This window comes from Tasmannia lanceolata, unplaced genomic scaffold (genome assembly GCF_043159265.1).
Source record: "Tasmannia lanceolata isolate RefF3 unplaced genomic scaffold, GAP_Taslan_0.1 ptg000003l, whole genome shotgun sequence".
In the NCBI taxonomy this organism is placed as follows: Eukaryota; Viridiplantae; Streptophyta; class Magnoliopsida; order Canellales; family Winteraceae; genus Tasmannia; species Tasmannia lanceolata.
This window is the reverse complement of record NW_027518680.1, coordinates 16,262,506-16,277,907: the sequence shown is the minus strand read 5'-3', so window position 1 is coordinate 16,277,907 and position 15,402 is coordinate 16,262,506. Positions and strand designations below refer to the sequence as shown.

Below are 15,402 nucleotides of genomic sequence, written 5' to 3'. Positions count from 1 at the left end.
GCAGTTGCGGGCCCGATACACCAGCAAGGTCGATATACCGCCACCAAGTATAAGTGTAGTTTACACTTAAAAGCGTGTTTTGGGTTTTGAATCGTGGTTTCACCACCTCATATGACTTGCTCTTGATGTTTAAGACCTAAGAAAGGCATTGGTTTGGAAAACCCCAATATTGTAGAGTTTCAAGAAGAAAGAGAGAAAGAGAGAAGGCAAGGATAAAGTAATTCCCTGGTAAGTAACCTAGTATCTTCCTGTGTTACATTATCTGTTATGCAAACCAAATGAATAAAAGACATGTTTGATTATGGATTGATTGAGATATAGTATATATACGTATATACATGTATATATGGGTGTACATGTATATATATACGATATATAGACTATTCTGATATTGTTTTCGTTTATGATTATATATTTATCCAGTATGTATATATATACATGTTATTCTGTATTAATATATGATCTAACTATACTGGTATGGGGCAGCATAGTTAGGTTATATATTAATATCAGTTAGTATATGTTGGTATATATTTATCTCGCATATGCATCATACCATTCAATTTGATAACACTTTTGATGATACAAATCGGAGGTTTGTTCGTAGAATCCGAACATCAGAGGTAAGAGTAGCAATGAAAAATATGAAATTAGGTAAGGCTAGGGGGCCTGACGATATTCCTATTGAGACATGGAGATGTTTGGGTGATGTGGGTTTGGTTTGGTTAACTAGATTATTTAACAATATTTTGAAGACTAAGAAGATGCCCGATGAGTGGAGGAAGAGTACATTAGTACCTATTTATAAGAAAAAATGGATATTCAGAGTTGCACCGATTACCGGGGAATTAAGCTAATGAGTCACACCATGAAGCTTTGGGAGAGGGTAATTAAGCATGGACTAAGAAAAGAGACTAAAGTGTCAAAGAATCAGTTTGGCTTCATGCCTGGACGATCGACTATGGAAGCTATCTTCTTGATTAGGCGGTTAATTGAGAGATTTAGAGAATAAAAAGGACTTTCATATGGTTTTCATTGATTTGGAGAAAGCGTATGATAGGGTTCCCTGGAGTGTTATGTGGGGGTCCTTCAAAGGTAAAAAGTGCCTATTAAATATGTTGATGTGATTAAGGATATGTACGATGGAACAATAACTAGTGTCAGAACCATGGATGGCACGTCTAGTGAGTTTTCAATTACAATAAGACTGCACCAAGGATCAGCTCTAAGCCCTTATCTTTTTACGCTAGTTATGGATGAGCTTACGGAGGGTATCCAGGAAGAGGTGCCGTGGTGTATGTTATTTGCAGATGACATAGTTTTAATCGATGAAACCAAAGCAGGAGTAAATGCTAAGTTAGAGTTATGGAGAACTACTTTGGAATCCAATGGTTTTAGACTGAGTAGGACTAAGACAGAATATATGGAATGCAACTTTAGTAATGTAAGGGGGCGGGACGAGGAGGGAGTAAATATGACTGGACAAGAGGTACCTAAGAGGGATATCTTTCGCTATCTTGGTTCAATTCTACATACTGAAGAGGATGTTAACCATAGAATAAGAGCAAGTTGGTTGAAGTAGAAGCTTGCCTCAGGAGTTCTATGCGGTCGTAAAATCCCTACCAAGTTGAAGGGAAAGTTTTATAAGACAGTTGTGAGGTCAGCCATGCTGTACGGCTCAGAATGTTGGGCCACCAAGAAGCAGCATGAGATGAGTGTAGTAGAGATGCGAATGCTTAGATGGATGTGCGGCCACACAAGGTTAGATAGAATTAAAAATGAAGACATTCGTAAAAAGGTGGGGGTGGCACCAATTGAGGAGAAGATGAGAGAGCACAGCTTAAGATGGTTTGGACATATCCAACGTAGGTGATGCAGATAGTAGGCCAAAATATAAATCCTAGAAACTAAATAACATGGAAATAATAATCCTAATGGGCAAATATGCCACTTATTGGCCTACTATCTGCATCAGTAGGCCTTTGGATGCTTCGGTGGCGACTCGTGCCAAATTGATGGAGTAAAAAGAGGTAGGGACAGACCGAAAACAACTTGGGTAGAAACAGTTAGGAAAGACTTGATAGCTAGGAACATAACAGAGAACATGACCTTGGATTGGATAGAATGTAAGAAAATGATCCACGTAGAAGAACCCAACTAGAGCCAGGATTAGAGCAGGGTAGATTCCTTATTCATGAAATTTTTTGAAGGATTCATTTAGCCGACCCCAACTACTTTGGGACAAAGGCTTTGTTGAATTGAGTTGAGTATGCATCATACCATTCAGCATGCATGGGGGTGTTTCCTCCCTCAAGAGTAGGGTTGCAACTTGGGTCGGGTTTTACCCGGCCCGCATCAGCCCGGCCCGAAAAAAGCATGGGTTGGGTTCAAAGTGGCCGGGTTTACTTTTCCAAAGCCCGACTGATTCTCGGGTTGGGCCGGTTTTAAAGGTGGAAACCCCGGCCAGCCTGAAAACCCGCATTTATTCCTTTTTTAATATTATAAGTTATAAATAATAACATTGATATAGGTAATTTAGTAATTCTCATTTCTCATCTCACCAAGACAGTAAGAGTGTAAGACACGAAAGAAAGAAGGTCTATTTCTCGCATTTATGCCTCAATTGCCTATTGCTCTGATGGCCATCGAAGTCATAAGAAGGTCTATTTCTCGCATAAAATAATCTTTGTAGCTCTTTAATTTGTTTACAATGGCATCTTCACTCATATTTGATTGTCCATTTTATTCATGCTTTCCATTCATGCTTTCCATTCATCTTCACCACCACAAAAATATTTTTTTGTCATTCTCTATAGGCAAACAAAGGCCATGACTGCATTCTTTTTTTATCGAACCTCAGAACCTTGTTTTGCATAAATATTTAGTGAGTAGTGTTTAAAAGCTTGCAGATCAGTCTGGCCACTAACGAGTTCATTGAGAATTAGAAAAATTTTAAATCATACTTTGTCTAATCATATCACTTATCAACATGTTTCAATCAACATGTTAAAATCAGGTTTAAAGTGGGTTTAGAGTAAATTAGGACAATTTGGAATAAAAAGGAGAGCATTGCATGAAGTTGGAGGCGGCAATGCGGAAAAACCCGACCCGACCCGACCCGAGAAATTATCTCGGGTAGGGCCGGGTTTAAGAATCACGGGTTTTCCCCAAAAAAACCCGGCCCGACCCGACCCGAGTTGCAACCCTACTCAAGAGTGCTATGAGTTATGTGCATTCTCACATACTTAGCCACACAGCTAAGTTCTGTAAAAGATACCGAAAAGATAAGGATTCTAAAAGCCTACGGGCGCCAATTCTATAAATGCCTGCGGGCTCTGTAAAACAATGGTACTCCTCTGGCACAATTGGGTTGTGAGATGATTTTGATTATGATTCTAAAAGAGAAGATTCTGATTCTGAGCATACATACATACATTTGCATATGCATCTGTTGGTGATTCTTATTCTGATTATGATTCTGATTCTAGTTTTGCTTATGATAGTGCCATATTATTGGCCCAATTCTGATATGTTATATACCCTTTTATTTACAAGGAAATAAGCAAGAATATGATATATATATATATATGAGAGAACATTTCCTACACACTTGTGTAGGTAAGTTACCTACACACTACCTTAAAATACAGTGGGGCCCACATTGTTTGGGTGATCCAAACAATTCATTTGAATGGTCCTCACATAGATAGGGTGTCCACAAAAAATCAGATCCATAGGATCATCCCAACCCTACGATTTGTGGAGGTAAAATGGACGTGTATAAACCTTCACAAATTAGTCCATTTTTTGCCTCCATAGTTTGAATGGTTAGGATGATCCTATGGATCTGATTTTTTGTGGACACCCTATCTATGTGAGGATCATTCAAATGAATGGTTTGGATCACCCAAACAATGTGGGCCCCCACTGTATTTTAAGGTAATGTGTAGGTAACTTACCTACACAAGTGTGTAGGAAATGTTCTCTCTCTCTCTCTCTCTCTCTCTCTCTCTCTCTCTCTCTATATATATATATATATATATATATATATATATATATAGTATAAGTACACATTACCAAAACTTATATAGCGTGTAGTATTACACTATTAGAATACTTTGTTGCTTACAAGCTTTATGCTTATGCAATGTTGTTGCATTCTTTTCAGATAGTAGTTGACCAGCTAGAGGAGCTGATTCTAGTGTTGTTTCTTTTGAGATCTTATTGAGACCATATTATAGAGTGAGTATGGGATTGTGTGTTTTTCTTCTTTTGTCAGATGTACTGTGACTCAGATGTTCATGTATATATATCAGAGAGTTTATTTTATATACTTCTAGTTCATTGTGGATGTTATGTTTGTTATTATGCTTTTCTGGATAGTTATTTGATTCAGAGGCCTTGAACCTATGAAGCACGGGTACTTTAAAAAAGCCCTCATACCCGTGTCGGGTGCGTATCCGGTACGGGTACGCTCGAGTACGTTCCGGGTATGTATTGAGTACGCACCCAAGAGTGGGTTTTTTAAAAAAATCAATTTTGGGACTTGGGTCCGTGTCGGATGCGTTTGGGGTGCGCACCCCAACGCACCCAACTCGTTTCACTTGTTTTTTTTTAATTTAAGTTACGGGGGGCTGTTTGGGGTAAAAGTGGGGGGTTAAATGAGACATACAATGTAATGGGTGGGTTGTGTGGAGTAAAGGCGGGGGGGTGTTTAAAAAACACTTAAAAGAAAGAATTAGGGTTTCTATTTCTCACCCTAACGCAAATCTCTCTCTCTGTCTCTCTCGAGCCCGACTCCCTCTCCCTCTCCCGACGGAAAATCTCTCTCCGGCTCTCCCTCCCTCTCACAAAGGTATTTATCTCTCTCACCCTCCCTCTCTACAACTCTCTCTCTATTCCTCTCTCTCTCTCTCTCTACTGCTCTCTCTTTCTCCCATTCTTTTTTTATTTTTTCCTGAGATTATGCCAACTGATTGTTCCCCAACCTATTTTGTCCAATAATAGGTTTAGGGCTGACAATCAGTTGTCATAGACTCATAATCTCCAAACTTAGGCCCTGTTCGTTTGAGATTTTGGCAACTGATTATCAGCCTCAAGCCTGTTTAGGGCTGACAATCAGTTGTCATAATCTACAAATAGGCTTTTGGAGAACAATCGGTTGTCAAAATCTGAAATGAACAGGGCCTTAAACCCTAGATCTTTACTGTTGTACATGGGATTTGCTAGTCCCATAATAAGTTTTACTGCTGTATATGGGATTTGCTAGGCAATTTTGCAAAAAACCATTTCGCGGCTCATTTTCTCAGGAGAAAACATACACCTCAGATAAATTAAATGAATAAGAAAAAATCTGCTGCTAGTTGGTTGTTCTCTTGTGAAAAAGTGAGCTACAAAATGGCTTTATGTAATTTTGTTCCCTTGTTAGGTACTTGTTTGTTTGTATTTTCATTGTTTGAGATTGTGACTACCAATTGAGAGCCCAAAACTGATTCTTTGATTGCTCTCCTATTGTTTTTTTAATTTTTTGTAATTTTTATAAATATTTAATAAAATATTAAAATATATTATTATATTCGGCGTACCCGAACGTACCCGCGCCCGGGTTTATTGGGAAATCGCATACCCATGTCGTGTCGTACCCGTACCCGTGCTTCTTAGCCTTGAACGCTTGCCGTGTTCGCCTAGCGAGTGTGTGGCGCCTGCCACGTGCCCCGAGGGTCGGGTCGGGGGTGTGACAAACACCAAAACCTGTGTTTCTTTAGGTAGATTGTACTCCATCTTTCTGTTATATTTCTCTATCAAGGCACACCTAAAAAGTCAAAATGACCTTAAAAGATGTTTCAAAACCTAAGAACAAAGTTCGCAAAAATCTCAAGTGAGTTTAAAACAAAAAGAAAACAATTTCCAAATGCAGGGCAGTCAACTGGACCTACCCCAGTCGACTGGACCGCAGTGGGTTTCCACATGTTGTCAAAACAGTGTGTGGAGATCAGTCGCTAGACCCCCCAGCCGACTGGACCCATGTTACTATTTTGAAAATACACTGAAAACTGGTTTTGGGCAGTCGATTGGACCCCTACCAGTCTCGACTAGACTCCTTTTATACTGTTTTTAAAAATAAAACAGAGTTGCCTTAGGGCAGTAGACAGGACCTGGTTGACTGGCCCTTTTTGAAAAATATAGTCGTTGGCCCGTTGGGGCTATAACGGCTAGTTTCCAAATGACCCAGAATTTACCAAAATGCCACCCAATGGCTAGTTTGACTTTGAACTTTCTATATATAGATTGTTTGAGCTTCAAATAAAAGACTAATGGTGTTCCAACTACATTAACCCCAATACAAACTTGGTTTGTCAATTTTTGGGTAAAAATCTTTCTCCAACTCTCCTTGTGCCTTGATATTTGAGAAATCAATTTGAGAGTGGATTAAGCTTTACTTTGTAATCATCTTTGAGAGAACTTGTAGTGACCTATAGATGGTACAATCAAGCCTATCAAGAAACTAAGAGTGCTTCATTGTTCTTCTTCATTGTATTAGTGAGAAGGGTTTTAATCCCTTGATTATAGGAAGAAGGGAGTGTGTCCCTCATTTGGAAGATTGCAAGACGCCCTCCGATCCGGGCTTTGTGTGGTGTCGGATATAGTGCAAAAATCCCAAGGAGAACCAACTTGGGAAGTGGAATAGGCCTCAAGGTGGAGGACCGAACCACGATAAATCGCGTGTGTACTTTCTTGTGTGGTACCTCTCTCTTTGTCTCTCCCTCCTATCAATTTAAATTTATTTGGGCGTTTATCCTTTCATTAGCACTTAAATCCAGAATCAACATTTGAATCAACCTAGCACATTTATAATTACTAATAGGGGCAATCACCTAGTTAATAAAGTAGTTAATTTCACAATTGATGTCTTTACCTACCGAATTCAACTTGATTAATCTAAGACTAAAACTAGGGTGAACTTGGCGGAAGTTTTAAAAGGACAAAATTTTATAAAGACAACCAATTCACCCCACTCTTGGTTGCCAAACCGGGATTTCAAGTATTAGAAGATATAAAAAGAAATAAAAAGAAATAATTAAACATAGGTGAGACCATGAGAGAAAAGGTCGTGTTCGGCTGCGACCTTCCTTATCCTTCACAAATGGAACAGAAGAAGGAGACTCAGAAAGAACGAAAGGGAAAGGGGTTTGTAACAAACAGTTTGCCCTGGGTGCAATTTACCAAGATGGAAGATTATCAAGATCGTGTTAGTAGATTTACGTAAATTTGATTAACTAAAAGGCAGAGCAATCGGTATCGTTTACGTCCAAAATTTTGAGGATTCATAATTTGGTATTGAACCTAGACCAAACCAAATTGTTACCTGGTTCAGATCATAGCAATCACAATCAACACTAGCTGACGGCAACACCATGGTTAAAAGTGCCCAAAATGTGATGCAAAAGATACCCAAAATCCATAAATCTCTTTTCTTTTAAGTCATAACTAAATTGAAAATAAAGATCAATAGCTTTAGAAAAAGAAAAAAATACAATATAATTAAGGAGTATGAACATCTGATTATTAGCAATTGGTAGTTTCACAAATCCCTTATGATGCCTCCGCCTCCAAATTCTTCTGGGTTATCCTTGGACGCACCGTATATGTTAAGTTCGAGTAAACCTTCTTCCGGCATCCTCCACCTTATCCACACGGCTCTTTGAGTTTTCTGTTTGAAAACCGCAATATGGAGGTGTGCTAATGCCAAATTCTCTAGCATACTCGACTCTTTCGATGGGGTGTAGGCTTCTCCCATTTATCTAGTTCCCTCAAATATGCGATTAGTGATCCATTCCGTATGGTGATAGCGATTGTCCATCCTCCTAGAGCATCTCTCTTTCCATATTTCCCATGTTATGAATATGGAAGAGATGCCAAGAAGAAAACCGGCTTGTGGCTTCTTTTTCAAGACACGGTCACAAGTCACAACAGTCTAGAACTCTGCTTCTTAGGTTGATGGTGGATTAATTTTACATTTTAGATTGTGGCAAAGGAGTTCCAAAGGCATCTTGCTAGATAACTGTTGACGAAGAGATGAGTAAGAAAACCTTCTTTTTTGCGTGATTGCACATGTTTCACATCCACCGAAAGAGCTCAGGGACAAGAAGAAACAAAGCGCATTTCAAGTTCATTGTTCCAGAGGTGCCTAATCTTCGGGTTTCCATCTAGATTAGTCATACTGTCATAGAGTTGCATAAATTCATGAGGTCTGCCACCTCTCGAATCTCTCCTTCTCCAGCCATTGGTTCCAATAGCACCATAAAGCAGTGATTATAAATTACCTTTTAGCAATTTTAGGCCCCCTGCGAGAGTCCTTTTTCCTTACCCCCCAGACATTCCAAATGAGGCCACTGATCATGGTAACTTGATTCCCGATGAATTACCCATCCAAGTTTTTACCCCTGTTAATTGGTTTCTATTTGCTTTGTTCACTTTACTGTTCGGTTGGCTGCTTCTGACAGTCCCTTCCTCTCGCTCTGCTAAAAAGATTGTTGCTTGTTCCTTCTCCATTAGCAAAGCATTGGTAAAGTTTTCGTCAAATCCCTTGCTAGTTAGTTTGCTGATTTTTTTCATCTAGAATAACTGATTCCTCAGATAGTTCCTCTCCTTCCATGATCACAGGAGGTAAAACTGCAGTAGAAACAAGGCCAAGATCCTATTCGGGTCTGTTAGACTGCACTGGGACAGTTCTGACCTACAAGCAGTAGCTAATTGCCCTAGCTAATTTTCTCCGCTGATTCTTTGACAGTATAGAAGCTATAGTGGGGGAACCCGAGGCTGCATTAACAGTCTGGGCGTTCTAGCTCTATTCCAACAGAGTTAATTGCTGCATTATCCACTCCATATGTTGTTGCCTCTTCAGATCCAGCCATTATCTCCCTTTGATTGACTATGAAAGGGATGTGGACTGTCATAATTTCCAACTGATTCTCCACATCATCAAGAGTTGAGGACCGCAAACTAGAAATGCTTCCTTCCCTTGCCAGTTCAACTGTCCCTTTCTTACTCTCCGTAGTTTCAGTGGGACCTTGGAATTCAGTTTATCTCCCCGCACCGCCCACCCCCCGACTCCTGTCTCTAGCAATTCAGATCCTTTGTGTCTGCCTGTTCTTTATGTTTCGAGAAGACTTCCACCCAAGCTTTGGTGGCTTCCTTGGCCATCAGTAGTTCTATCATCCATTCTTTCTTTCTCTGGAGTTGATCTGTCCTACGTCCTGAGGAGTTCTTTTGGGATCTTTCTCATTGGTATCGGCATTGAGTTTGCAATCAGTCATCGTATGGCCAAATTTGAAATAACAGCCACAGTACTTTGGCATCCTTTCGTAGACAATCTTCTACAGTTCTACCATTTGCCTCGATCACCAGAAGTCACTAACCAGACCCTTTCAAACTTCATAGCACTTGTGTCCACTTCTACACACAGCCTTGCGGCATCTGTACGCTTACCCCCGATTGTCGGGCCATCAATTTTAAGTGCTTTCCCTATGAGACTTCAAACAGACACCAAGTAGTCCTCGTTGTAACAGACCAGAGGGAGACCTGGAAAGTTGATCAAGACTGGAGCAAATCCCGGATCAGCTCCAGGAGAGAAATCAGAATTCCATCTGAGAAAGTGCAACAAAAAGCCCTGGATCTTTATGTCATCCGCGTCCAGACAGCCAAAAAATTGCCATCGTTGCAGTGTCTGATCAGAAGATGCTTCTTATCCAGGACTGTGACTAAGTTCTTCATGAAGATACAGCTTGGATTTAAGTGCTTCCTTTACCGTGAACAGAGAGGGCCTACCGTAGGAGCATTTTGCTATTAGCATGAGGTGGAAGGGACCAGATCCTCTTTGAACCTCGTCGTCACTGCAGTATAATGTGGGCTCTCCATGGGCTGTCTTTGCTGCCTACTTCATTACCGGGACATCTTCGGGAGGAAGATTTTACTGGCAGTCACTGCGGCAAAGGAGAGGCCTCAGAGAGGCATTCCATGAGGAAACCTTGTTTAGACACAGGCGGGGGAGGGATTGGGGACAATGCTCCATTGGGATGCAATGCTGGGAATTCTGCTTCAGCAGCGAACAAGGGGGGAGTCTCTAAAGGAGGAGACTCCCGAAACAGATGGTGCCCTTCACTAGAACATTCCACCAAAAAGACAAATCAGAAACCCAAGATTTAAGGTCGCAAAGGAATTAGACAACAAACGGAGGGGAGGTCTAATAGGACACTTTGGCAGCGATAAGACAGTTGCCTTGTTGGAGAGGTATTATTGGTTGAAGATGCGCATGGGTGCAGCAACCTCGGGGAGAAATGTCATGGATGTTGGGTAGCAAACGAGAGCCGGATCTAAAACAACGGGTTTTACACTCCATTGCCAATCACACCTGCTCCACTGGAGGTCATTAGTAAGGACTTTGTTTGGGTCCCCAATGGCATGGTTTTAAATTTCCCTGAAATTTCCTCGAAACGGCTGAAATGTTTCCATTTATATCCCCACCGAAACGAAATCTCAATGAATTCCTTCCACATCATTATTTCCATCGAAATTAAATTCTAGAAATTCGATCGAAATTTCCAAAATTTAATCGAAATGGTCAGAACAACAAAAAAATGGGAAGATGTTATGATTTGAATTTTATTTAATTTCATTAATGTAGGGAATGATATTTGGAAGGCAACATCATTGACCTATACAAAAAAGTAACCGTATCTTATGCATGGGATGTTAGATCGGCATAGAACCAATAATACACCGTAACTCTGTTTTTTTTTTTTTTTTTTGGGAAATGGAATACCTCGTAACTCTATGTGGTCTTGACATAGAGTTTGGGTCCTTGGAGGAGGGGAGACTGGTCATTGTACTTTCTTAAACTTCATTGCATTGTACTTCTTTATTAACTTTACTATTCCAGACAAGTGCAACAACACATGTCAGTGTCACTAGATGTTCGATGTGATTAAGCCATTATGGATGGCTTTCTTGTTTATGTGATGGTTTCTAAGTATGTATTTGTGTTTCTTCTAGTATTTCCCAAAGTTCCATATTAAAATAACAAATTTTCATCATTTGCATATGTTTCATATGGTTCCATGATTTTAAAAGATTTCTACCGAAATTTCCACCGAAACCAAAATGTTCCTGTTTCCGTGCCAACCATTTCGTTGCATGTAAGAACATGATGATGCTTCACATACAGCATTATAGCCAACTTCTATTTCAGGATACCAAGGACAAACGCGTAAGATAGGGACAAAAAGTTTCTCACTAACTTTTTCAGGAACTTTATGGAGGATCTGAAAACAGATGCAGTATAACAATCAATTTCCAAAATCTCTTAGACCTTTTTTTCATCCAGGAGAATAATGCACTACTAGTTTTCTTTTCTTTTCTTTTCTTTTCTTTTCTTTTACTATCCTCTTTCATTTCACTTTATTATGTACTTCTATGTGTATATTTCTTTGTTCCTTTTCAGTACCATTGTATCCCAAACAGTCAATTTTGGGAACTCCAATCAATCAAGGTAGCACGAAAGTCAATTGGACAATTTCTAGTTGACAGATTATAGATTTGGGAGTAGAGAGCAAGAGAAGACCCTTTGCGCTAGAATATCGCTTCTACAAACTTACCTGAGCATTGAGCCTATTCAGTTTGGCAGCAGAAAATTTAAAAAGGTTCCAAAACATTCTTGTAGAAAAGGGAAATGTGCAAAGTCCATACATTTCGAGTGAGTTTTAGAAGATTTAGCATAAGGAACCAAATGATTAAGTTGATAACTAAAAATTATATCGGTCAAAATGTTAAAGTTAGTCAAGGAAAATTTAAGTCAGTTGCCAAGTGTGTTACGTGACATGCAGCATATTGGCACTGTGTGAGAGACATATAAGCCAACATTTTATCACTATTAGTGGCAAACTAACTATGAATTAAAGATATTTCAGCATTCAAGTCTCCTCTAGACACAATGCCATTTGAGATACCACAATAGAATAAACCAATAAAAATTCACAAGTATCATGTATAATAGTAATAACTGAAAACAAAAAACAGAATATAAATTGCATAATGTAAAAGAAATGAAGGAAAGGTATAACGAAGTAAACCTTGAGAAGCTGTTGGACCAAAAACCTTGTTAAACTTGAACATCCGGTGCCCATCTTTTCCTTGTTTAAAGGGATTTACTACAAGCAGCTCCCCATTCTCACCAATATATTCTATGGTTGTCGGCTTTCCAGTTTGGCCTGGAAGGAACGGCCGTATTCGACAATATACTCTAATGTTTCCTATCCAAGAAATTCCATTAAAAATGAGCAACTAAAAACCAAGAAACATAAATAAATTCACACTCTAATATTGATATGCTAAACCGTAGCACCTTTTAAGTCTTGAACTTCATTATACAGCTTCCGATTTTCAGCAAGAACGGCATGATAATTTTCAGCAGCATCTGCTAATCCTTTAAGTTGTTGCCCTGAACAAAGTACAAGTAACAAAAACTTACAAATAAAAACATGCCAGTGAAAGTTCCAAACAGTATAATAAGCATTATTTCCATAAACATTCCTACCCAATCTATTAAATTCCTCCGGCCAGCTCCGTTCTGCATTTAAAATTTCCTTTTTGATGGACGCAGAAGCCACTCTCAATTCCTGAATGGTATTAGAATTACAAATATTCCTCTCATCATAATACTGTAAAAAAAATCAAGAAGATGATTATGCATGACATACCCGCAAGGCTTGGAATTGGAAGCTTATGAAATTCTGGTATCTTTTTTCTTTGTTATTCCAACTTTCAACTTTTGATTCTGAGAATGCCTCGAGTTGTTTATTCTTCTTCAATGATCCTGCTAGTAGGTACTCAACTTCCTTTAACCTCTCCTCCAACTTCAGTTTAGCTTCTATAGACTCTGTCCCCAATAGCATGCAATGTTCTTCGTTTGTTCTTTTTGTTATTTCTAATTCATTCTTCAGTTTTGAAGATGCAAGATCACTAGTTTCCTTCTCCTTCATTAACCTAACCACATCTTGCTCGACAAGTTTCTTCATCTCTTCCATTTTGATCATCTCAGCCTGTAATGAACAAGTAATCTCGGTACAAAGCTAAGAAGGAAACAAACTCAGTAATATCTGTATAGAAAGTATCCATCATTACCATATTATCTGTCGTTGGTATTAGTGCATCTTAATATGTAGTAAACTAGTCATAGCACATATGCATGTGATCCAGGCCATTCATTTTGTGAGCCCCATCGTGGATGGATCATAGCCAAGAAACTAAACCAATTGGGTGATCCTAAACATCCGATTCAAGGAATTTTATCCACTGAATGTAGACCTTCAGACAATTTTTTCTGTCTCTGGAAGTCCTCTGATTAGATTGTTAGGATCAATCAATTGGTGTGATTTTGGGGCTATGGTCCATCCGTGCTGGGACACAGTAGATTAACAAACCAGATCACAGAAACAAATGTACCACATTGTTTGGATCAAACAAACCAGATCACATAAACAAATGTACCACATTGTTTGGATCACTCAATAGGTGTGATTTTGAAGTTATCGTCCATTGATGAGGGGACTCAGTCAATGAACAGTTTGGATCACATAAACACATGTACCAGATTAGAGCGACTACCCCCCCCCCCCCCCCCCAACCAACCAACACACATATACGTACGCAAAAAAAGAACTGCACCTTCAAAAAAGATTAAAAAGATTAAAAGAAAAAAAAATGAAAAAACCTAGAGCAAATATGAACAGCACCTTCAAATAAACTTTTTTTTTTAAAAAAAATGACCTTCAAATAAACATTACCCAGTCCCATGATAGTTTATTAGGTTAGAAATTCACATGCAGTGAAAAGCATGTGGAGAAAGAGTTAGGGAAACAAATAAAGTAAAATACGAGAGAACAATATAGAATGGTACAATTAGAGCCATCATATAGGACAAATCTTCCAACGTGGAATGATGCATAGTTTGAATCCATGGCTAAGGAAACTAAGCTAAATACTAGGGTTCCAATTTGGGTCGGGACCCGCATCGACCTGACCTGAAAATAACCCGGGTCAGGTTTAAAAATCATGGGTCTTGAGTTGGGTAGGGTTTTTGGTTGAAAAACCCAACCCAACCCAATCTCGGGTCGGGTCGGGTTTAAAGAGAAAAAAAAACCCAAAACCCAAAACCCGACTCTTATACGTGTACTGTGACTTTCTTAAATATCTCTTGAATAACATGGCAAATTATTTTCTAATATATTGATATAATTGTTTTCATTAGGCTGATCATGTTTGTGATATGAAAAATATTTTCCTTCTTAAATTTATGCACTTGATGATAAAAATTTAGATATTTTTGGCGTGAAAATTTGTTGTTTTCTACAATATTCAAAATTAGTCATTATCCTATGCTAAATAATAAAAACCAGACCCAACCCGAACCAACCCAAGAAAATATCTTGGGTAGGGTCGGGTATTTTGCAACCCATAGAAAACTAAACCTGACCCGTCCTGAGATAATTCTTCGGGTAGGGTAGGGTTCTGGAAAACCAGACCGCCCGACCTGGGTTGCAACTCTACTAAATACCTTACCAGAGCAACAGATTGTTCATGGGTCGCAAAATACCTAAAGGGAGACTTTTCGTTTATGTGAAAAGACGAATTGCAACTATTGTAAAAGACAGGACACGAGAAAGTGATTGTGAACTACTGATGAGACCTGAAATTATGTAAATTGCTCCTCTCTTCATGATGCCACAAGCTCTTTAGACGCCCCCACTTCAAACGGAAATATTGTTCAAGTTGAAACACATAGATTTGCCTCTACAACAAGTCCTCAACTTTTGCATTGTCCTCATAGTAAATTCAGATGTTGGCATATGAACTTGCTTTAAGTGGTAACTCAGGTATTGTTCCCAAAAAGCCTTGCTGGGATTGAACTCAGGGGCTCGTAACTTATTACAAGGAAGTTTGAAATTCTATAGAAAGCCTGTCACTACAAAGATAATGATGAAATGCTTAGGCTATGTTTAACTGCACAAACGCTAAGCATTCATTGGAATATCAAATGCCGATTCCTTGTTTGGTTGCCAAAATTGCAATGAAATTCCACTTGACTCCCCAACATGTTTCAGACATCATTATTGCTTTTTTTGCCAAGTGGCGCCCATGTGGCACTAATGCCCTCCTACTCATCTTCCAACCAAATTCTACCAAAATGGTAAAATTTTGGCAGAAGAATAGTGGAAAAGGCTGTCTTTTCTTTCTTTCTCTCTTCCCTATCTCTCTTTACTCTGTATATTGGTAAGGACACCCCTACTTTTTCCACTACTCTCCGAGAGGACTGACGCACGTGTGCGCAACCAAACACTACTTACC

The 15,402-nt window shown here is 39.1% G+C and overlaps 1 protein-coding gene across 4 annotated transcripts in view; it reads right to left on the bottom strand.

The window, feature by feature from the left end:
• The window catches only part of LOC143852539 (P-loop nucleoside triphosphate hydrolases superfamily protein with CH (Calponin Homology) domain-containing protein), a 61,347-nt gene that overhangs the window by 35,822 nt on the left and 10,123 nt on the right, over nt 1-15,402 (bottom strand). For all 4 annotated transcript variants that reach the window (XM_077361957.1, XM_077361982.1, XM_077361973.1 and 1 more), the window contains 4 exons: nt 12,756-13,097; nt 12,593-12,674; nt 12,401-12,496; nt 12,129-12,308 (listed from right to left, as the gene is read on the bottom strand). In XM_077361957.1, the coding sequence (XP_077218072.1) occupies nt 12,129-12,308; nt 12,401-12,496; nt 12,593-12,674; nt 12,756-13,097 (700 nt within the window). The remainder of the gene's footprint in view (nt 1-12,128; nt 12,309-12,400; nt 12,497-12,592; nt 12,675-12,755; nt 13,098-15,402) is intronic.